Source organism: Tachysurus vachellii, chromosome 1 (assembly GCF_030014155.1).
Source record: "Tachysurus vachellii isolate PV-2020 chromosome 1, HZAU_Pvac_v1, whole genome shotgun sequence".
NCBI classification, from domain to species: Eukaryota; Metazoa; Chordata; class Actinopteri; order Siluriformes; family Bagridae; genus Tachysurus; species Tachysurus vachellii.
The window spans coordinates 11079236-11102793 of NC_083460.1; the positions used below are offsets into that span (position 1 = coordinate 11079236).

Here is a 23558-nt window from a genome sequence, read left to right on the forward strand (position 1 = left end):
TATTTGTAGACTGAATGCAGACCATTAAGGACTTAGGGCACAGTTATGTGTGTGCACGTACGTGATTGTCTCTTACCATGTCAGTTCCCAAGTCAATGCAGAGGATGGTGACAGTGCCCAGAGGCAGAGGAACACTAGCAATGATGAAGAGAAGAAATGGAGAGATCTCCGGGATGTTGCTGGTAAGAGTGTAGGCTATCGACTTCTTCAGGTTATCAAAGATCAAACGACCTTTAGAAGATAGAGAGAAGAGACAGATGGCAATGATGACTGAAATTTGATCTTTTTTCTTTTTCTTTAATATCCTTTTTCTGTGGCTTATGTCCTACATAGACAAACTACCAAATTCTAGTTTAGAAACGTATTGCACACTGTTGTCTGTATTAAAGTTGGTACTAAAGTGGTGACTTAAGTAATTATAGTTCTATAACTATTTATATGTGTAAAGTTACTCATATACAAACTTAGATTACATAGCTGCTTAAGTTGACTTTCTTGGTTCACATTCAGATGATTCAGGGTTTATCAAGTGTAGGCCTTTACTTTTAAATGCAGGCATTTGCCTTGAAGCCAGAGAGAAAATAAGGTGTACTGAAGAAGTAAATAACATTTTCTTTTATGCTGGCAAATATAATATCTTGTACCATAGAAGAAACAGTAGTACCATTTAAAAATAAAAAAAATTAAAAGCACAATAATGATGATTGAATTTGAAGATGGTATTGAAATTTAATAGGAGTCTAGGATGGTGCTAATATGTTGCTATATCAATAGATGTTTGTATTTGCCACAATAATCATTGGACATTAATTTAACAATATAAGTTGCACCATCATTATTCATCAGCTTCTAAAATAGTTCTCGATCCAACATCCATGATGTACACCCTTTTTTATGCTGAGCTCTGACATTTACAGTTGGTTTCAAATTAACAAAGAAATGAGATAATAAATGGAAGTCATGAAATCATGACTGTTTGGAATATACAGTACTGTGCAAAAGTTTTAGGCAGGTGTGAAAAAATGCTGTAAACAAAGAATGCTTTCAGAAATATAAATAATGAGTGTTTATTTCTGTCAATTTACAAAATGCAAAGTGAGCAAACAAAATAAAAATCTAAATCAAATCAATATTTGGTGTTACTATCTTTTGCCTTCAAACCAGCATGAAGTGATGGCACGGCCCCCACAGAGCCCTGATCTCAACATCATCGAGTGTGTCTGGGATTACACGAAGAGACAGAAGGATGTGAGAAAGCCTACATCCACAGAAGATCTGTGGTTAGTTCTCCAAGATGTTTGGAACAACCTACCAGCCGAGTTCCTTCAAAAACCGTGTGCAAGTGTACCTAGAATAATTGCTGCTGTTTGAAGGCAAATGGTGGTCACACCAAATATTGATTTGATTTAGATTTCTCTTTTGTTCATTCACTGCATTTTGTTAATTTATGAAAATAAATGTTTAACACTTCCATTTTTGAAAGCATTCTTTGTTTACAGCATTTTTTCACACCTGCCTAAAGCTTTTGCACAGTACTGTATGTTTGGAATATACAGTATGGTATTTTATTATTCTTTTGTTTATTTTATTATTTTTTTAAAGTATTACTCAAATTTTTTGCTGACTTATAATTATTTTTTCTATTTTGATGTGCTTTCCCAGTGGTGGAACTAGATTCTATATACTAAATTATGAAGCCTTGCATTTTGTATTGATGTACCTTTTGATTTTTGATCTTGTCTTGTTGACTAGTTTTTGGATTAAGGCTTTCCCCATGTTGTACTGTTTGCTGATCTCTTGACTTCCTGACAGCCTCAACCTGGACTCCACTGCATGACACTTATTTTTGCTATACACCAAAGATATTTCTATTGGATGTCAAAAGATGAATGAAACAATAGATCCAAATTTTAGTTTTCTGTTATTAATATTTGCTTCTAAATGTGTAAACAATTTAAAACATGGCCAATATTTAGGTGAGGAAAATAATTTGAAAGTCTAATGTTTGGTTGCATATACCTTGCTTGCAATAACTTTTTTGTTTGCAGAATATTTAAGTTTATTGTCTTGTTATATGATGAACATCCTCCCATTTAGACTTTTGAATGAATTTTTCTGAATTTTTCTGCATCATGAGTTACATGCTCAATAAAGATTAATGAGCATGTTCCAGAAGCAGTCATGCAAACTTAAGCTATGACACTGCCCCCACTATACTTGACTGATGAGCATGTATGTTTTAGATCATTAACAGATCCTTTCTTTCACCAAACTTTTTTTTGGCCTTTTAATAACTTTGATTGATTTAAATCTTGGTTCCATAACTATTGTGGCTTATCATTATATTTCTTATCTGGCCAATTCCACAGTGGCCTTTTGATTCTTACAGCTGATGAGTAGTTTACACATTATACCATGGGTATATTTATATTTCTGCTCATCTTTTTTGAATAGTGGATTGTGATTCCTGCACCCCTGCCCTGTGGAGGTTGGTGGTATTGTCAATGCCTGTAGTTTTGAATTTTTTCTTCATAGCTCACAACTATCTTTGTGTCATCAACTACCACTGTTTTCCTTGGCAGACCTGCTTGTTATTATACCATTCTTTTTCAAGATTACATATTGTTATATTGGCTAAGCCTAATGCTTGTGCAATGACTCTTATTGTGTTTCCATTTTTTTCAGCTTCAGGATGGCTTACATATCTGACCTTTATACATTTTAGTTTCATTTGAAATACCAATCACCTTATTTTAATGACCAATGATTTTCTTTTTTCTTTTGTTTGGAAAAAAGCTATTTGACAGACATATGTACGTTGATGTTCTGTCAATCTTCTCGCCTTTCTAAATACTGCACATTTGTAAAGCTGGTTGCTAAATGACCCATTTACCCAAAGTTATTTTAGGACCTGTTGGTTATATTGTTTTTTAATGTTATCAAAATGTTATTAATGTTGAACTACCCCACAAAAATCTAAGGCCACAAGCCACTGCTGTTCTCTCCTATACAGAAAATGTGGACATGGTTTAAAGGATAAGTTGAACAAGCAGGCCTTTGTTATGCAGTTTAGTTTTCAATTTAAGAAATAAAAAACTTTAAATAAACATTTTTATACAAGATACTATTATTTAAACAATAGTGTCATATTTATGGATTTAAAATCACCAGAAGTTTCTTTACTCTTTTTATCTTACCCTCCTCCACCCCTGTTACAATGGATGCAAAATTGTCATCCAGCAGGATCATATCAGCTGCTTGTTTGGAGACATCAGATCCTGCTATTCCCATTGCAATGCCGATGTCAGCCCTCTTTAGTGCAGGAGAGTCATTTACCCCATCACCTGTCACTGCCACTATAGCACCCTGCAAATACAAACAACAGTTACAATGTGGCCCTAGTCTATTGCCACTGAGAGCTGGAGGCATTTATCGATAACGTTAATCGGCGGAAAGCCGCAAAGACGGCAACCAAAAGCAGTGAAATGTCACTATTCATATTACCAGTGTTGATAGCACAAACAAAATATTAATGCAAATAATCCATTCAATACTAAATAAAAATAACATTTATTTATTTGGTCTTTGTCTTGTGAATATTTTTTATTAATGACTGCATTCATTGGACACACTGTTTGTAGAGAATGCGCACATACATGAACTGATTTGATTCAAGACTGGCATCATTACATCATGCATAAACTTTTGATATTCACTTTTGCCATTTAATAATACCATAACTTTTGGCTTACTATGTAGTCATATAATATATAATATAAAACTCTTCTTGTTTTAAATACCGAAAATCACTGAAATTTTACTTTTTACTTTTACTTCAAATACTTAAGTACATTAAATATCAGAAAATGACTTTTGATACTTAAGTACATATCAGATACTTTAAGACTTTTACTTGAGTAATATTCTAAAATTCTACAAGTCTAAAAATTCTAGAAGTCTAAAATTAGACTTCTACCAAAGTCGTTTTCTAGTACGATACTTGTACTTTTACTCAAGTATTGCTTTCTAGTACTTTATACAACACTGAATTAAATACAATGAAGCATTCCAAACAGCAACCAAAAACTGGCATAAAGGCCTACTAATTTGTATAATCAACAATGTATAATCTTTTGAGAAGAGCTGGTCAACCACCATCTAAATGGATGAAAGCCAGATTGCACACACTATGTCAGGCTGTTGTCCCTCAATCTGCTCTTCTTCTGGTCACTCAGGAAAAGAGATTGGGTGCACCATGATGTTTAATTTAGAGACCACATTAGAACTGTCTGTCAGATTCTGTCAGATCTTGCCTAGAAGGCTGTACCACACTCACAGTCACCCAGCTATAGACTGAACACACTTGGGTTCAATCAGCCTTATGATTCATTCTGCACACTGCAAAGTATTTGCTAAGTTTTTGCATGTACTGCCAAAGCCTTTTGTTCATTGTGTTGCATCCTGGTTTTGATCCTGTGGTTTTTCCCTCTACCTCTAATAACTTGTAACATAGGTTGACCATTACCTGTTTTTGACAACAATTTTACCTTACCAAAAATTTGGCCAAAAATGTAGCCAAAGCTAACCAAAGCTTGTACAGAAATATGTGCAGACATGACTGCATTGCATCAAATGGCCTCATGTGAAAGGATATTGCTGCAAAGAATATTGCACCTGAAAGAACCATTTACCAGTTCTTCAAGAACTTCAAGGAGAGAGTTTCAACTGTAGTAAAGGAGGCTTCCAGATGTCTCATTGTTTAGCAGTGTCTAGCCATGTCCTCTCTAGAGAATCGGAGTCACAACCAGTACAAAACTTGCTCAGTATTGGCAGCAGGTGGGTGTGAGTGCATCTGCATGTAAAGTAAGAAGGAGATCTTTGGATAATGTGTCAAGAAGGACATGAAGAATTTAAAGACAGACTGAAATTCTGCAGGAAGTACAAGGACTGGACTGCAGAAGACTGGTGCAAAATGTATTTTTCTGATAAAGCCCCATTCCAACTGTTTTGGACATATGGAGAATCGATTCCTTGGAGAAGAATTGGTAAATTCTTTCATGAGTCCTATGCAGTGCCAACAGTGAGGCATCCTGAGACCAACAATGTGTGGTGTTACTTTTTATCCAGTGGAGTGTGCATAAAGAATGAATAAAGAATGGTATAAAAATGTCCTGCAAGAGCAACTTCTCCCAACGATCTAGAAGATCACCCTCTGGTTATGTTCCATGCATTTTTCAGCATGATGGAGCACCATGTCACAAAGTAAGAGTAATAATTAAGTGGCTCGGATATCACATTATTACGGTGAAATTTTGGATCAGTGGCCAATCAACTCCCTGGATTTTAATTCCCATAGACAATCTGTGGTCAATCAGCAGAAAGTTAGTCGACAAGCAGAGGCCCAGAACTCCAAGCAACAAGGCAAGAATGGATCACCATCAGCAAGGATTTGTCTAGATACTGACATCCAGCCTTCAAGAGTGAATTGCAAAGCTTATGAAGAAGGAGGGTCAACAATGTAAACATTGACTCTATTTTTGCCAATAAAAGCCTTGTTGAAATGAAATCAAATGCTTATTATTGTTTTCGAGTATATGTGAAATGTGAAAAATAATCGCAGGAAACACACTATAGTGTGGTAGGAGAATTTACTTTCAGTAGGGGAAAATTACTATTTGAAATATGCTATGCTTTAGATCCATTTATTTCATTTGTAATGTATGTTTTGTCAACTCATTGCATATTTGTACTTAGATTGTGTAATAGCCCAATCTAATTATTTGGATTATTATTAATTATTAATTATTAATTATTATTAATTATCTGCTTGGAACTTCTAGTATTTATATCTAGTAAATTAAGTTTATGAAACCAGAGTAATAAAAAGCCTAACTAGCAAAAAGCTATTTTTTTTTTCTTTTTTTTTACACACACACACCTACCTGTCGCTGGCAGCCCTCAACAATGATGAGTTTCTGTTGTGGAGAGGTGCGAGCAAAGACAATCTCAGTGTGGTTTCTCAGGAGATCATCCAAATACTCTGAACTCATCTCCTTTAGGTCAGCACCATGTACTACACATGCCTTAGCATCTCTGTCTCAGACACACAAACACACATATTAGAACTATACATCTGAATGCAGTTTTTTGAGGAAAAAAATAAAAAACAGTTTATCATCAAGCCACTGAAAAAAAAAATACACTACAGTGGTGTGAAAAAGTATTGGCCCCTTCCTGATTTTTTATTTTTTTGCATGTTTGTCACACTTTAATGATTCAAATCATCAAACAAATTTAAATGTTAGTCAAATATAACACAAGTAAACACAACATGCAGTTTTTAAATGAAGGTTTATATAATTAAGGAAAAACAAAATCCAAACCCACATGGACCTGTGTGAAAAAGTGTTTGCACCCCCTACCTGTTCGCAATCAAGAAATCACTTAAATAAGACCTGACTGACAAAGTGAAGTAGACCAAAAGATCCTCAAAAGCTACACATCATGCCGAGATCCAAAGAAGTAATTGAGATCTATCAGTCTGGAAAAGGTTGTAAAGCCATTTCTAAAGCTTTGGGACTCCATCGAACCACAGTGAGAGCCATTATCCACAAATGACAAAAACATGGAACAGTGGTAAACCTTCCCAGGAGTGGCTCATCGAAGATGTCACAAATGACTCCACAACGACAGTTAAAGAACTGCAGGCCTCACTTGCCTCAGTTAAGGTCAGTGTTCATGACTCCACCATAAGAAAGAGAATGGCATAAATGGCCTGCATGGAGTTCCAAAACGAAAATCGCTGCTGAGCAAAAAGAACATAAAGGCTCATCTCAGATTTGTCAGAAAACATTTTGAAGATCCCAAGACTTTTGGGAAAATACTCTGTGGACTGAAGAGACAAAAGTTGAACATTTTAGAAGGTGTGCGTCCTATTATCGTCCTATCTGTCGTAAAAGTGAAACTGCATTTCAGAAAAAGAGCATCATACCAACAGTAAAATATGGTAGTGGTGTATGGTGTGATGGTTTGGGGCTGTTTTGCTGCTTCAGGACCTGGAAGACTTGCTGTGATAAATGGAACCATGAATTCTGTTGTCTACCAAAAAATCCTGAAGGACAATGTGCTGCCATCTGTTCGTGACCTCAAGCTGAAGCGAAGTTGGGTTCTGCAGCAGGACAATGATACAAAACACACCAGCAATCCACCTCTGAATGGCTGAACAAAAACAAAATGAAGACTTTGGAGTGGCCTAGTCAATGTCCTGACCTGAATCCTATTGAGATGCTGTGGCATGACCTTAAAAAGGTGGTTCATGCTTGAAAACCCTCCAATGTGGCTGAATCACAACAATTGTGCAAAGATGAGTGAACCAAAATTCCTCCACAGCGCTGTAACAGACTCATTGCAAGTTATCGCAAACTCTTGATTGCAGTTCTTGCAGCTAAGGGTGGTCCAACCAGCTATTAGGTTTAGGGGGAAAGCACTTTTTCACACAGGGCCATGTAGGTTTGGATTTTGTTTTCCCTTGATAATAAAAACCTTCATTTGAAACCTGCATGTGTTTACTTGTGTTATATTTGACTAATATTATCATTTGTTTGATGATCTGAAACATTAAAGTGTGACAAACATGCAAAAAAATATCAGGAAAGGGCAAACACTTTTTCACACCACTGTATGTACAGAATACACATGAAGATGCACATACCGTGGGTTAACTTGACTTAATGGGATGTTAAGTCTCTCTGCGATGTCCTCCACTGTTTCATTGCCTTCTGAGATTATGCCAACACCTTTAGCAATTGCCTTAGCCGTAATTGGATGGTCTCCAGTTACCATTATCACCTTTATAAATGTATTACAATTAATGCATTTTTAACTGATATTCAAAATGCATTTCTTACTACTTAACCTCTTACATTGGCTCAGATAAAAAGCAAAAATCAAGTTTGAAATGTACCTATGGTATTACAAAAATGCTGCTCAATAGAAACATTTCCAAGTATACAGATGAACACAGTAGTGTGGCTGACTGAGCTTTACAACAGACATACCCATATATGGATATGTGCATGAATGAAAGAATTAATTAGTACCTTTATCCCAGCAGATCGACACTTGCTCACAGCATCAGGCACAGCAGCTCTTGGGGGGTCAATCATAGACATTAGACCTAAAAAGCACATCTTGTCCATAGGGAAATTGATGTCATCACAGTCAAATGCAAAACCTCTTGGGAAATGAGAGGGTGACAGCAGTAGGTGGCAGAAGCCTGCACAAGTGATATTGTTAAACAAAACAGAAGATAAAAAAAGTGGCATACATTTTCAACCACATTCGGAAAAATTAAAATTGTTATCAGGATGAAAAAAATAAACACCATAGAGACTTAATCTTCACAAGAGGGCCACTAGTACACAAATACAAGCTAATATTTCTAAGTGAGAAACTCTGGATTCTGGATGATACAGTACACATGTTTACAAGCCATATAGTGCAACCTTTCTGGTCAGAATTGTTGAACCTGCCAGTTATGTACAGTGTTAGAATTATGATTTGATGTAATAGTGTTGTGTTTAAAAGAATAAATTCATAGTATATATAGCATTGCATTTCATTTTTAATATATCAAAGGAATATATCTACCAGATATTTTATGGGTGTGTTTACCAACAAACACAATATATATATATATATTCAATAGATCACCATCTTCTGATGACTACCTAAGCACGCAATCTATAAACATGTTTTTGTCCCTTACGAAAAATGCTCACTCCCCTTTTTCTTACCCAGCACTCTCTCCCCGAGACCCCCCAGGTCCATGTAAGCTCCCTGGAATGTATCTCTCCAGTCATTATCCAAAGGAACCTCTTGTCCATTGATCATAATTGTATTGCACCTACACATTCAAAAATCTATGGATTACAACTTTTAGCCATAACATTAGTATTCTACATATATCACTAATAAATTATCAAATGTTGAGCAAAACAGAATAATAACCCATAATCACAATGATAGGTTTACAGTCAGTAGAGAAAGAACAGACGAATACTTATTGGTTATACGAAGACTTACCTATCCAAAATCCTCTCAGGTGCTCCTTTCATCACCAGGAGATGCTCAGTTGGACTGTCTTCAATTTCATGGATAGACAGCTAGAGGGATGTGTGGAATAAAAAAATATTTGGTGTGTTTTGGGGGAAGTATTTTGTCAATTTAATAGCTTCTTGAAGGAAATGGTCAATATGAGCATGAGGTTATTGTCAGGACTACAGTATGTTACCCATCAGCCTCGGCACCTAACAAGATCACAAGTTACATTTATATCTAATGAGCAATTATTTTAATTCTCTCTCTGCTATTTAACGCTCACCTCGTGTGTCCCTTTGTATAGCTAGTTCTTTTATTTCTTTTAGTTGCTTTTATTCCCTTGTCCCTTTCGTGTGTTTTGGAATCTATCAATTAAACAGTATCAGCACTTGCATCTGCCTTTGACTACATTCCCTGACAGAATGCAAGACCCACAATGGATACAGCAGACATGCTTTTAATGAGCACAACCTGCAAACACCAGATCAAATCAGGGAGAAACAGAGGCAGTGTGACTGGCTCCTTCTGGACCAATTCATGGCTTTGCTACACAAAATTATTTGGGAGTGGTTCTAACCTGTGGATTGTCTAGGCCAGGGGTCGGCAACCTTAAACACTCAAAGAGCCATTTGGACCCGTTTTCCACAGAAAAAAAAACACAGGGAGCCACAAAACCCATTTGACATCTAAAATGAAGATAACACTGCATATATCGTTTTTTACCTTTATGGAAAGTATAGAAAAAACTGTAGTGTGTTGCATTTATGAAATCAATGAACTGCTACCGAGTAAACAAAATTTTATTTCTGCAAGCAAAGAAAAATATTTTGAACAGTTTGAACTAACCTTAACAAAAAAGATGTTGGGTTGAAGGTTACTTTCAAATAAAATGTTCAATGTCTAATTGAGTCCTCTTCGTATTCATGGCCAGGGCTCTCATGTTTTGAAGACAGGCAAGTGTGACATCTCCAACCCAGAAAATCTTACCCAGATAGTGCTATTTTCTGATTGGCTATTGTGTAGCCTCTTTTTTTGATTGGCTGATAAATGTCAGGCTCGACTAAGAACTCCAGGGGAGACGCGCTTGATTCCTGCCTGCTTCCACAGAGACAGCGGTGCGGACTGATACATTTTGGGCGCTGCGGCATATTAAATATATGATAAATAGTCAAAAAGTTTTTCTGCGTGAGAAATACAATGTGTAGCGGGGAGAGCATGACAAAAGACCCAAATGCATGACTGTCACTCTCAATGCTTGACACTTGACAGCCCTGCATGACATCAAAATTTTAAATTGCCGGCTGCAGCAAACCAAAAATGTGTCTGCTTCTGTGTGTCGGATTTTGCAAGTTGGCAGTTATGTTAAATATTTATTTTCCAAATCTACACGGAGCTGCAGCAGAGGGACTAAAGAGCCACTCGTGGTTCCGGAGCCGCGGGTTGCTGACCCCTGGTCTATGCCTACTCAGCTGAACACAGACAGTTGCTGTTTTATTTTATGAAAAACCTTTTTTTTAAAAATGCTTATTATAATAATATATTAAATTTACTATATTCCTGGTAGCAAAGGACTCCTGCTAAGAAGGTAATGAGTTCAAATACTAGCACTACTAAGCTGCCATTAAGCTAGATATTTAAGCAAGGACTTCTACTGCTCACTTGTACAAATGTCATTGTCTAAGGTTGCCAGTCTAAACAATACAAATTACAATGATTCACCAACTGTATCACATAGTATGATTGTGTTTGTACCTGAAACTTGTTAGTTGAGTTGAATGGAATTTCTGCTACTTTGGGGTTTCTTTCTCGAAATGCCATCACAGACCCACAGGAGAGCTCAATGCACTTTAACAAAGCAGACTCTGATGCATCACCTGCTGTCTCCCTCTACATAAACATCACATTCATAGTAAGTTCTAATTAGAAAGAAAATATTGACTTAATTAGGAAGTCAAAATTGTAGATAAATAGATAAATCCAACATGCTTGTCAGCCCACCTTCAAAATAGGAATATCATTTTGACCAGCTTTAAAGACGGCACGGTTGCAGAGAGCTGCTACACGTGACAAAGCAGTCCATGAGGGGGAGCTCTTATCAAAGGCCCCATTTCCTGCAAGCAAAATGAATCACATCCAAATAATATAAATACATGTGTACACAAGTGCATGTGTTTTATTCAAGTTCTCTACAATGAAGTTAATTGAAATGGATTAAAACAGTATATCTGCAAGTATAGCTCTTACCTGATTGATCCTCTGTAGTATCTGCCTCGTAGATCTGGTTGTCAAACCACAAGTGGGCCACAGTCATGCGGTTCTGCGTCAGGGTTCCAGTCTTATCTGAGCATATAGTGGAGGTAGAGCCTAAAGTCTCTACAGCCTCCAGATTCTTCACCAAGCAATTTTTATGTGCCATACGTTTTGCTGTCAGAGTCAGACACACCTGAGGGAAGAAAATGGGAATGAGATGGAGCAGAGAGAGTTATTATTATCAATTTTATTGCTTATTTTTGTATTGTTTTTAAGTTTAAATTGAAATGAGAGAGGCAGTGAGAGAGAGAGAGCAAAGCAGGAAAAGAGAGAAGTGAAATAAATTTGGAAAATTAATAAATTTGTCAGGAGCAAAATTGCAAACTGCCCATGACAAAAGAAAGGGAAAAGTATTAATTTTCATTTGCAGAGACTGCCGTTGTCAATAAGACCGACAGAGAAGAACATGTATAAAACAGACAAACTATAAACTACAACAGTTACACACAGCATAAACATGGAGAGTCAAGAAGAGAGTTTAGAGCAAAAAATGCAAAAAACTATATACATAAGTAAATAAGAAATAAGACACCCATATATAAAAAAATAACAAAGACAAAAATAGAAACAGAGAGAACGTGCACAAAACATTTAGTGAGAAGGGACACAAAAGATGGTAAATCAGGTATAGAGTGAGACAGAGAGATGAAAACAGGTAGAGAGATAGACTGGTAAAGTGAAACAGAGAAAGGCAGATACAAAGAGAGTCCAGAAAAAAATATCAGAAAGAGAGAGTTTTTCATAGTGACAATGGCCAGCAGCCATAATGTATGTTTTGTGTGTGTGTGTGTGTGTGTGTGTGTGTGTGTGTGTATGTGTGTGTGTCTAGGAAAGAGAGAAAAACAGTTCCATTTCACTTCTCCTAACCGCCAGGGATGGTAAGAATCACCTGCACACCTTCTTTTGCGAGTGGCACACATGCCAAAACTTTCTATCTAAGTCATGTAGTGGAATGGAGTAATATTTGCATCAAATACTGCTTCATACAGCAATATTTCCTTTATTCTTCCTACCTCATGCACATAATTTGCACCTGTCCACTTTGTAGCTAGTGACTCTGCAGCTGTTATGTTATTCCTTGATAACCTCATCTCATTTTATTTACCTTTGTTTCCCTCAATATACCATGCACCACCATATTCCCCCTACCCATTGCTGAGTTTAAGAAATAACTAAATTTCATTTAATATGCAATTTCCTGATTGGAGTTGTTTTCCCCTACATAACAGACCCCTCATTTTTATTCACTTGGGGAATGCAAACTGTGTTTAAACAACTTGCAATATACATATATATATATATATATATATATATATATATATATATATATATATATATATATATATATATATACATATATATATATATATATATATATTAGGTGAGTACATACATTAGTGTAAATCTTGGTGATAATCTTTGTTTATTAGTGTGGTGAAAGGCTTTGGTTATCAATGTGTGAGTGGATGTAAACTTTACCGTGACTGTTGCTAACAATCCTTCAGGCACATTCGCAACAATAATGCCAATGAGGAAGATGACAGCCTCAAGCCATGAGTAGCCAAGGATGAGTGAGAGGATAAAGAAGGAGAGCCCGAGAAAGACAGCTACACCAGTAATGATGTGGATGAAGTGTTCAATTTCTAGGTTGATGGGGGTCTGCCCCACCTCCAACCCAGAAGCCAGGGTTGCTATCCGTCCCATAATTGTACGATCTCCTGTTGCAATCACAATGCCACGAGCCGTGCCTGCACCCAAACAAACACACACAAACATCCATTAATACATATCTAAGATTCACCCACATCTAAGAGAGGATATACTGTATGTGACTTAATATAATAATAGCTGATATAAATGAATAATAATATAATAATAAATTAATCATTAAAAACCAGGCTGATTGTGAACAAATATATTTATCTGTTTGTTGATGAGTAAGGAAGACATTAAAAGCAGAAAAGTCAAAAGTTTATGTCAATTTTTCATATACTGTTTAAGCTGCACTGATCTATTCCAGATGACACTGTACTTGTAAAGTATGTACTTACTACATCTCTTAGTTTTGGCTGGGATAATTATCATCTCCTCTTACAATGGTTAGTATTCTTCTGTGAATTTAACAAACACTTCTTTTGTGCTATTAAATAAACCAACATTTGCTGGGCATTGACGTCTACATCACATTGCCTGTAATAGTTTGATGGTACTATAAGATGATAAAAAAATAGTTTCAAATCAGTGTTATCAGTAACAAATTTCGAACCCAAACACTAATACATTGAGAAACATCTCAAATTAAATGTTTTTGTCTTCTGTCTGGCCATAATAGATAAAACCAGTATCATTAATTAATTAATTAATTAATTATTAATTAATTCAAACAGATAATACCAGTAGCAACCAAACTCCTTCTAAAATATTCAGTCATTAGCACTGGCTATGTCCCTAAGTCTTTTAAACAAGCAGGTTTAAAATCCCTAATTAAAGAATCTGAACTCGGCCTTGACTATAGTCCAATGTCAAACCTCCATGGCCGTTAAGCGCCTACCTACATGAAATGTATCAGTCGGTACTGCCTCATCATAGCACTGAGACAACACTAGTTAAAAAGGTAAATGACCTACTACTGGCCCCTGATCAGGGTTGTGTCCTCATGCTGGTGTTGTTTGATCTTAGTGTATATTTTGATTCCACTGATCATACTATTCTACTTGACTGGCTATAAATTGTTGTTGGATATTAAAATCAAAGGATACCAAAATGGGTTAGGCTAGCGGTTAACTTCATCATGCTGTGACCATTTGAATGTGTTTATGCAAATCACTGAAGGTCTTGAAGGCAGTTCATCATGAAGAGATTTTTTTTGTGTCTGTAATCACAATACTAAGTTCAAGAGGTTTGATAAATAGACATAAAATTATGCATTCATATCTATGTTAAAAGACAGGTGGACAGAGACCAGATGTTCCAAACAGATGTTTCTGTTCATACGAGACGAGTAATTGTTAGTTTTTGTCAAACATGACAATGTTAAGAAAAGTGAGGGGAAAATGTATTTTGTAGGGAAGGAATTTTATGTAGCAATTTCAGTTGAATACACATGTTCTAGAGAATAGATATATTCATAGCAGAAATTGATTTGTGGGACTTTCTTCATATGGACACAGCTACAGTAATATAACTGATTATGGTGCATTGCAAAAAAAAATTTAAAATCTCTGGTATGCAATCAGTTAAATGTTAGAATAGCTATTTACAGTTAAAGCTGCTTACAGTTAGCAGATTAACAAATAAATGGACAAACAGATGAATGAATCTCTCACCCTCCACACAGTTAATGGAGAAGAAGCCAATATTTCTGGACTCAAGGGGGTTTTCATGAGTGCAGTCTGGGGAACGGGTTTGAGGCTCAGATTCTCCTGTCAGAGAGGAATTGTCCACCTGAAGGGGAAGAAGCATCATGCATAATTTTATAATAATAACAACAACAACAACAACAATAATAATAATAATAATAATAATAATAATAATAATAATAATAATAATAATAATATAGAATTTGTTGAGCTTGAGATCATGTGTTCATAGGGTTGTGAGACTGAGTAGAGGGAAGAACACATCAGAAAATTGCTGTTGGCAACTTGGCAACCAGTACCACTACAGTAGACACTGGAATAAATTAGTAAACAGTGTCTGGTCATTTTGAGTGAATTTACAGTAAGGGTATTGAATCGGAAGAAATGCTGATACAATTAATTTCACTGAGCATTTCACTTGAGGTTACTGTTATTAAAAACTCTTGCCTGATTTTGGTTGAGTTGTTGTTGATTTCCTTTTGTAACATTCATGCCTGATAATTCCCTCTGTTCACCCGAAGGACCCATTGCCTGAGTATTGACACTGGTATGCTTTAGGATTCGAATATATTTATACTACAGTCTAGTTATGAAGCAATGCGAAGTATCATCAGCTCACCCTGCGTTACCAAGCCGTGCTGTTTTCTCCTGATTAGCGGTTCTATATACTGACTTTTGCCTGATATTTCAGTTTTTGTTTTTTGACTTGCCCTTTTATATTGTTTGTTTTCCCCGGAGACTGTGTATTCCTGTTTTGTGACCTTTGCCTGTTTTTTGACCCTGCCTTCTGCCTGACATTGTGGATTTACTCTGTATTGGATCTATTTATTAAACTGCTCTTACACTTCACGTGGTTCAACTCCTCCATCAGGATACTACAGGATACTGTGCCAACGATGGATCATGCAGATGTACAGCAGCTACAAGCTATGGTCACTCAACAAGGCCAAGCGATTGTTGCTAATCAGGAGCAGATAGCTAACCTGTAAGCCATGAACACCCACCTGCTACAAGCTCTCACTGCTCCCACCACGCCACACAAAGAGTAGGTGCGCATGGCGCGCCCAAAAAATTTGACAGTGCCACTGAGAATTGCAGAAGCTTCCTTCAGCAATGTGAGCACCAGCCTGACGCCTAATGCCAAGACTCCAAAAAATGTGCCTTCCTTCTGATGTTGCGTAAGGGAAAAGCTCTGGTAACAGAATCTTATGCTCACTTCACATAATTGCTTTGAGTTTAATCACTATTTTGCTGTCAGTGAAGACATATTAAAATGTTTGTTGTTGCTAATTAAAAGCTTTTCTCGTACCTTGCAGCCACTGGAGGAAATAATCCGTAGATCAGCTGGAATGCGATCACCTCCCTTTATTTCCACCAGGTCTCCCAGAACCACCTCCTCTGCATTGATCTGCCTTTTCTCCCCCTCACGTATCACTAAAGCTTGCTATAAACAGTAAAAATATTACATTTATTTGTCTACTTTATAATTCACTTTGGCAAGTGTGTTATCCTGTCAAGCTTCCGATCTGCTCTTCTCACCTAACTAAGTCTATAAAGCAGCTGCAATTATTAATATTAATATATTGTCATATTTATTAATATCATTAAATTGGGCATGTGAGACAGAGAAAATGCTAAATTTAGAACATCATGCTCTAAAAAGAAAACTTTTTTAATGTGCAATAATCAGCAGTCGATAACATCATGAAACTCCTCTAACTTTACACCAGACCTAAGCATAGTTGCATCCAACATTCTGTCGTGTAAATCAAAATGGCATTTTAGCCTATATTTAGAAACAATAATTATATAACTAAGTTAATAGTTGCACTTTTTTGCTCATGATGCACCTTGGATAGAATACTGCAGCAAGGCATTTGCTTGTGTTGGTTAAAATCCAAATATTGAATTATCATTTTTTCTTGCTATACAGTATTTACCTGACCTACAATTGTCACTATGTTGCTGGTGTAAAATGGGCTTTGCTTACAAAGAAAGATTATGATTTCATTAACATGTGGCACTGACCTGCGGCACCATATTCTTGAAGGAGTCCATGATACGTGAACTTTTGGCCTCTTGGTAGTAAGAAAAGCAACCTGTGACGATGACCACAGCAGCCAGAACTATTCCCAAATATAACTGTATCACATAAAATGAGGGAGGGGAAACATGATTCTTTGGTGTGTCAGTGTACTGTAGCTGTGATTGTGTTTTTTCATTTTGTTCAGAACAGTCACAAATTTTTGACAGTGTCAACTATCGGTTAAATAACCAATATTCGATTATTTTAAGCAGAATATGAATATTTTAGAGCTACACTCACGTTATCATTGGCTGGCTCACCCTCAGATGCAAACTGGATGCCATAAGCAAGGAAACAAAGTAGAGCACCTATCCACAGGAGGATGGAGAACCCCCCAAATAACTGTTTACAGAATTTAACCCACTCTGGAATGGTTGGAGGTGGAGTCAGAACATTACGCCCATCCCGTGCCAGGAGTTCCAATGCTCTTTTATTGGTCAGGCCCTGAGGAAGAAAAGCAAATCACTATCAATTGAATTGACATACAACATTAAAAGTTAAAATATATATATATTTAGAAAAGTACTGAAATTAAATGTTCTTTTTCATTTAATGCTTCTTCAGGGTTGACTTTATTATTCATTTAGTCTGGCCCTGTAATTTATACCTTACTGTTAATAATTCCTTAATTACCTTAAATTTGGTATTATCCTCACATTATTCCCTATTTTTTAGTACTGAGACTAGTTCACATTTTAAACAAATCCTAGCTAGGTGACCACCTGAATTAGGATCTTAAAAAACATAGACTCAATGATCAGGTGATTCCTTGCTTCACAGCTGTGTTTTTTAATTCCATGTCATTGACCCCAGACATTGGGTAAGTTAACGCTCCAGATACAGCATGATATAGATACAGCACTCTGATTAATAGAAAAAATTCAGTCAAGATACATTATTATTATTCTTCTTAAAGAAAAAAGTGATATTATTATATACTAAGAATTGAGTACTGCTAATTAGAAATATGATTAATCTTACTTTAAACAGGTCCACTTCATAGCGAGCTGACAACTCTTCTAGAGAGAGCTTGTGATCATCCTGCAACAACATACATAATCTGATGTAAATTTGATGTATTTGATGCATCTTCTACATACAGCAATCAACATAAATTCCATATATTTCATTCCTTCATTCATTCATCTTCTACCGCTTATCCGAACTACCTCGGGTCACGGGGAGCCTGTGCCTATCTCAGGCGTCATTGGGCATCAAGGCAGGATACAGCCTGGACGGAGTGCCAACCCATCGCAGGGCACACACACACACACTCTCATTCACTCACGCAATCACACACTATGGACAATTTTCCAAAGATGCCAATCAACCTGCCATGCATGTCTTTGGACCAGGGGAGGAAACTGGAGTACCCGGAGGAAACCCCCGAGGCACGGGGAGAACATGCAAACTCCACACACACAAGGTGGAGGCGGGAATCGAACCCCGACCCTGGAGGTGTGAGGCGAACGTGCTAACCACTAAGCCACCGTGCCCCCCCATATATTTCAATGATATATAAGTTTAATTTAAATATAAATTAAATGATAGAAATGTATATGTGAATAAGAAATACAAAGGTTTCTCACCAAATTGGCCTCTTTCTTCAGCTCATCCAAATCTTTATCTTTCTTTTTCTTCTTTCCATTGTTCTGAGTAGCCTCAGGGCTGATCTCACGTCCATACTGAGAGAGAAATGATGGGAGAGCATACACAGAAAAATCATTCTATTTAAAAAAGTTGCATTTGTGAATGGAATGTTGCCTCTTTCTAAATGACATCATGAAATTCAGGAAATTCAATTTCATCACTAGACCTAATAATAGTAGTATGGGTAATTTGCAAAATGCATAATGGCTGGGTAATTTAAGGTAATTTTACAGTGTGAAACAATTCATATTTAATCTGCCAACTGTCAGATGACCATATGACTACCATATGAAGGACAGGAAGTGTGCTAGTAAGATTATATCTAGCCCCCCTCTCTCACCTCTTTTATTCCCTTCCCACTTGCCAAAGACTTGCGCTATCTGTCCTGTAGTATTTTATATTGTCTGTTTTCACTGTCTTTTGTCTTGCACTGTCTACACTAGGTTGCAAATGATGAACTTCTTCTTGACTTGACTTGATTAATGCTTGAACCAGGCAAATGAACAGCTTTTTCTCAAACTATTGTCATTACCATAAAATGCATCACCTAGGCTTGTCCAATGTAATGATTTTATTGCCCCTACACAATATTGCCACAAAATCCACTGAATTTATAGCAGATTATGTTATATTATGCTACTTCTCCAGCCATTATGCATTTTGCTTAGAGGCTTGTATGAGTTGCCACATTGTATTTGTGGATTAAATTCTCTAAAATCTCAATTTTCTGCATAAATATAAATAGAAACATCAACAGATTTTCAAAAATTAGCCAAAGTGAACCCATTTAAACAAATCAGACAAATCAGTGAGTGCCTTGTTTTATGTAAGGAACAGGGAGCTATCCAAATCTGATCTTCATAACATGTGTTTGTTAAATTGTATAATAGTGGATCATGAGGCTGTACAAGGTTACAAAACAATTTCTAAAGAGTCAGACAGATTCTTCTCAAATGGAGGAAATGTATAAACATTGCTACCCTCCCAAAAAGAGGTTAACCAACAAAGATCCCTGGGTTCTTTTGCAGGGCTTCTAAGCAACTAAAGGCTTCTCTTACATTGGCTAATTTTAATGTTCATAAGTCTTTGCTAAAGATCATGTGGACAAGCCAAAGGACTATTGGAAAAAATTATTTGTGGACAGATAAGTCCAAACTTTTGGGTTTAAATGAGAAGTGTTATGTTTGGAGAAAGTTAAACACTGCATTCCAGCATACAAACATTATCCTATCTGTAAAGCAGGGTGGAAATATTATCATGCTTTGGGCCTTTTGCTGCATCTGGGCCATGACAGCGCGTCATCATTGATGGAACAATGAATTCAGAATTACACCAGTGAATTCTAAAGGAAAATGTCAGGACATCTGTCCATGAACTGAATCTCAAGTGAAAATAGTTCAAACACCAAGACAATGAGTTCTCCAACGAATGATTAAAGAACAAAGATAATGTTTTGCAGTGGCCAGGACAATGTCCTGACTTTAATCCAATAGAAATGTTGTGGAAGGACCTGAAGCAAACAGTTCATGTGAGGACACCCACCAAAGCCCAGTGTTGAAGCTGTCCTTAAAACCTGTTGTTCAGGACTGATCAACAATTAATGTTACACTTTTAACACTTGGAAATCTGATGATGTCTGGGTCATATTTATGCAGAAATATCGAAAGGTTTCACAAAATTTTAAGTGAATTTATGAACGAAAATTTATGCTGACTTGTTCAGTTCAGTCTACAAATATACTTAATTCCAATTAATCAGAGCAGTTATATGCTCAGTCAACAAGCACCAGGGAAGGACTTCTACAGCTGGCAATTGGACTAGAGAAATGTCAGGCTAATATCGCAGAAATGTTTTGGAACCATGCTTGTGGAATTAAACCCAATCAGAAGAAAATAGAATTCTAAATTTCTATTTTTGGATAATTGAAATATAACTATATTTTATAAAAATGTAAAACATTTTAGTGTAAATCAATAACTATCACATTGTAATATTTTGTACAGAATTCTGCATGTGTCTATCCAGAAACAATGCTTGCAAGGTACTATAATTCACCCCAGATAGGACAATACTCCATCACTTGTAAGCCACACACACAAAGTAAGAAAGTCAGAGAACCCAGAGCAAACATAGGTAGACCATGCAAAGCTACAGTGGTGTGAAAAAGTGTTTGCCCCTTCCTGATTTTTTCCACATTTGTCACACATTAATGTTTCAGATCATCAAAGTAATTTAAATATTAGTCAAAGATAACATAAGTAAATACAATATGCAGTTTTTAAAAAATCCAAACCCACATGGCCAAGTGTTTGTCCCCTGTTAAAAATAACTTAACTGTGGTTTATCACACCTGAGTTCAATTTCTCTAGCCACACCCAGGCCTGATTACTGCCACACCTTCTTGCAATAAAGAAATCACTTAAATAAGATCTGACTGACAAAGTTAAGTAGACCAAAAGATCTTTTGAGCTTTACATCATGCTGGGATCCAAAAAAATTCAGGAACAAATGAGAAAGAAAGTAATTTACATTTACAGCATTTAGCAGACGCCCTTATCCAGAGCGACTTACATTTTTATCTCTTTTTTTATACAACTGAGCAATTGAGGGTTAAGGGCCTTGCTCAGGGGCCCAGCAGTGGAGGCTTAGTGGACGTAGGAATGGTAGTCCAATTGTAGTCCAACACCTTGACCACTAGGCTACCACATACCACAAAGTAATTGAGATCTATCAGTCTAGAAAAGGTTATAAAGCCATTTCTAAATCTTTGGGACTCCAGTGAACCACAGTGAGAGCCATCATTCACAAATGGAAAAAACATGGACTCCAAGAGCGCAGCGACGACTCATCCAAGATGTCACAAAAACCCTCACTAGCCTCAGTTAAGGTCAGTGTTCATGACTCCACCATGAAAAAGAGACTCGGACAAAATGGCCTGCATGGCAGAGTTCCAAGACAAAAACCGCTGCTGAGCAGAACATAAAGGCTCATCTCAGATTTGCCAGAAAACATCTTGATGATCCTCAAGACTTTTAGGAAAATACTCTGTGGACTGAAGAGACAAAAGTTGAACTTTTTGGAAGGTGTGTGTCCCATTACAGCTGGCCTAAAATGTAACACTGCATTTCAGAAAAAGAGCATCATACCAACAGTAAAATATGGTGGTGGTAGTGTGATGGTCTGGGGCTGTTTTACTGCTTCAGGACCTGGAAGACTTGCTGTGATAAATGGAACCATGATTGTCTACCAAAAAATTCTGAAGGACAATGTGCTGCCATTTGTTCATGACCTCAAGCTGAAGCAAACTTGGGTTCTGCAGCAAGACAATGATCCAAAACACACCACAAATCCACCTCTGAATGGCTGAAGCAAAACAAAATGAAGACTTTGGAGTGGCCTAGTCAAAGTCCTGACCTGAATCCTATTGAGATGCAGTGGCATGACCTTAAAAAGCCGGTTCATGCTCGAAAACCTGCCAATGTGGCTGAATCACAACGATTCTGCAAAGATGACTGGCTGAACAGACTCATTGCAAGTTATCGCAAACTCTTGGTTGCAGTTCTTGCTGCTAAGGGTGGTCTAACCAGTTATTAGGTTTAGGGATCAAGCACTTTTTCACACAGGGCCATGTAGGTTTGAATTTGTTTTCCCTTAATATTAAAAACCTTCATTTAAAAACTTCATGTTGTGTTTACTTGTGTTATCTTTGACTAATATTTAAATTTGTTTGATGATCTGAAACATTAAAGTGTGACAAATGTGTAAAATAAAATTAAAAAATCAGGAAGGGCGCAAACACTTTTTTTTACACCACTGTATGTACAGACAGTAAACCCATGTTTGGTATCAAACCCAGGACCCTTTATCTGTGAGTCAGCAACTCTACCCAGTGCACCAGTGGGCTGCCCTGCCTTAGTATTTATAATAAATCACTTGTTTGAAAGTGAGCACTGGATTTAAAGGTCAGGGTTCAAATAATCTTTTAATGAATGAAGAGACATCAAGGCTTTCAGACACTTCCAGAGGCTAAAGTGTACATTCAGTAAATTCAGTGCCTGAGCTGTCAAATTCAGACTAATCTTTGCAGTTACCCTTACTGTATGAACATTTCTACTGTAGGCATTGCTTTATAATTTTTCTCTGTTTAATTTGTTAATTAAATCTCAATTCAACCTTCGTCTTTAAATTCTATTTTTCCTAACCTATTTTGTTGCTAGTGTGTTAATGCACAGCCCAATGAAATGTCTCTGTCACAGGACTGAAACGCTTTAACACATTGGTTATTTCTTATAACATATACACAGACACTGCCAAACAAAAAAGTAATTAACATAAAACTACTCAAACTGGTGATACTCATTGTGCTTTCATGTAAAATACATTTTCTTGAAATATTGTCATCATGAAATTGTTTGTGGGTCAGTGAAACTTTACGCTCCATGCTGACGAAGGGACTAATGAAAATCATTTGCTCCTGTCACTCTTCCTTTGCTGTGTATGTGTGTGTGTGGGTGGGTGTGTGTGTGTGTGTGTGAGAGAGAGAGAGAGAGAGAGAGAGAGAGAGAGAGAGAGAGAGAGAGAGATCACATTGTGCAAAAGGATTGCGCAGCACCAAAATGAATGAATAGATAAATTAATTAATTCATTTATTATTTAATATAAAACTGCCTTCTTGCTGATTTGCCATTTAACCCCAAATATGTTAGACTTCATTTATATAGAATTCTAAAGCTATATTTATTTATATTATATACTATATAATTCTAGGCTATTCTATATAATTCTAACTCAGAAGCATATATGTAGCCCTGCTAAATATATATATATATATATATATATATATATATATATATATATATATATATATATATATATATATATATATATATATGTGTGTGTGTGTGTATATATGTATGTGTGTGTGTGTTTATCAGAAGCATAATACACAAATAGATATCCAGATATGTAAAGGAATGTAATATATAGTTTAAATACATTTGAGAAAGCAGTAACTCACCCCTTTCCCCATGTTCTGAAAGCAAGAAAAAGTGATG

The 23558-nt window shown here is 36.5% G+C and overlaps 1 protein-coding gene across 1 annotated transcript in view; it reads right to left on the bottom strand.

Annotated features, from left to right (window-relative positions):
- The window catches only part of atp1a2a (ATPase Na+/K+ transporting subunit alpha 2a), a 33213-nt gene extending 9655 nt beyond the window's left edge, over positions 1-23558 (bottom strand). Inside the window, exons 1-18 of the mRNA XM_060872056.1 lie at positions 23522-23558; positions 18444-18539; positions 17836-17895; positions 17095-17298; positions 16797-16910; positions 16078-16212; positions 14736-14853; positions 12889-13157; positions 11344-11542; positions 11098-11210; positions 10852-10986; positions 9085-9164; positions 8796-8905; positions 8100-8275; positions 7712-7848; positions 5943-6093; positions 3198-3366; positions 77-231 (exon numbers count right to left, since the gene is read on the bottom strand). Coding sequence (XP_060728039.1) covers positions 77-231; positions 3198-3366; positions 5943-6093; positions 7712-7848; positions 8100-8275; positions 8796-8905; positions 9085-9164; positions 10852-10986; positions 11098-11210; positions 11344-11542; positions 12889-13157; positions 14736-14853; positions 16078-16212; positions 16797-16910; positions 17095-17298; positions 17836-17895; positions 18444-18539; positions 23522-23533 — 2433 coding nt within the window. The 5' untranslated portion in view covers positions 23534-23558. The remainder of the gene's footprint in view (positions 1-76; positions 232-3197; positions 3367-5942; positions 6094-7711; positions 7849-8099; positions 8276-8795; positions 8906-9084; positions 9165-10851; positions 10987-11097; positions 11211-11343; positions 11543-12888; positions 13158-14735; positions 14854-16077; positions 16213-16796; positions 16911-17094; positions 17299-17835; positions 17896-18443; positions 18540-23521) is intronic.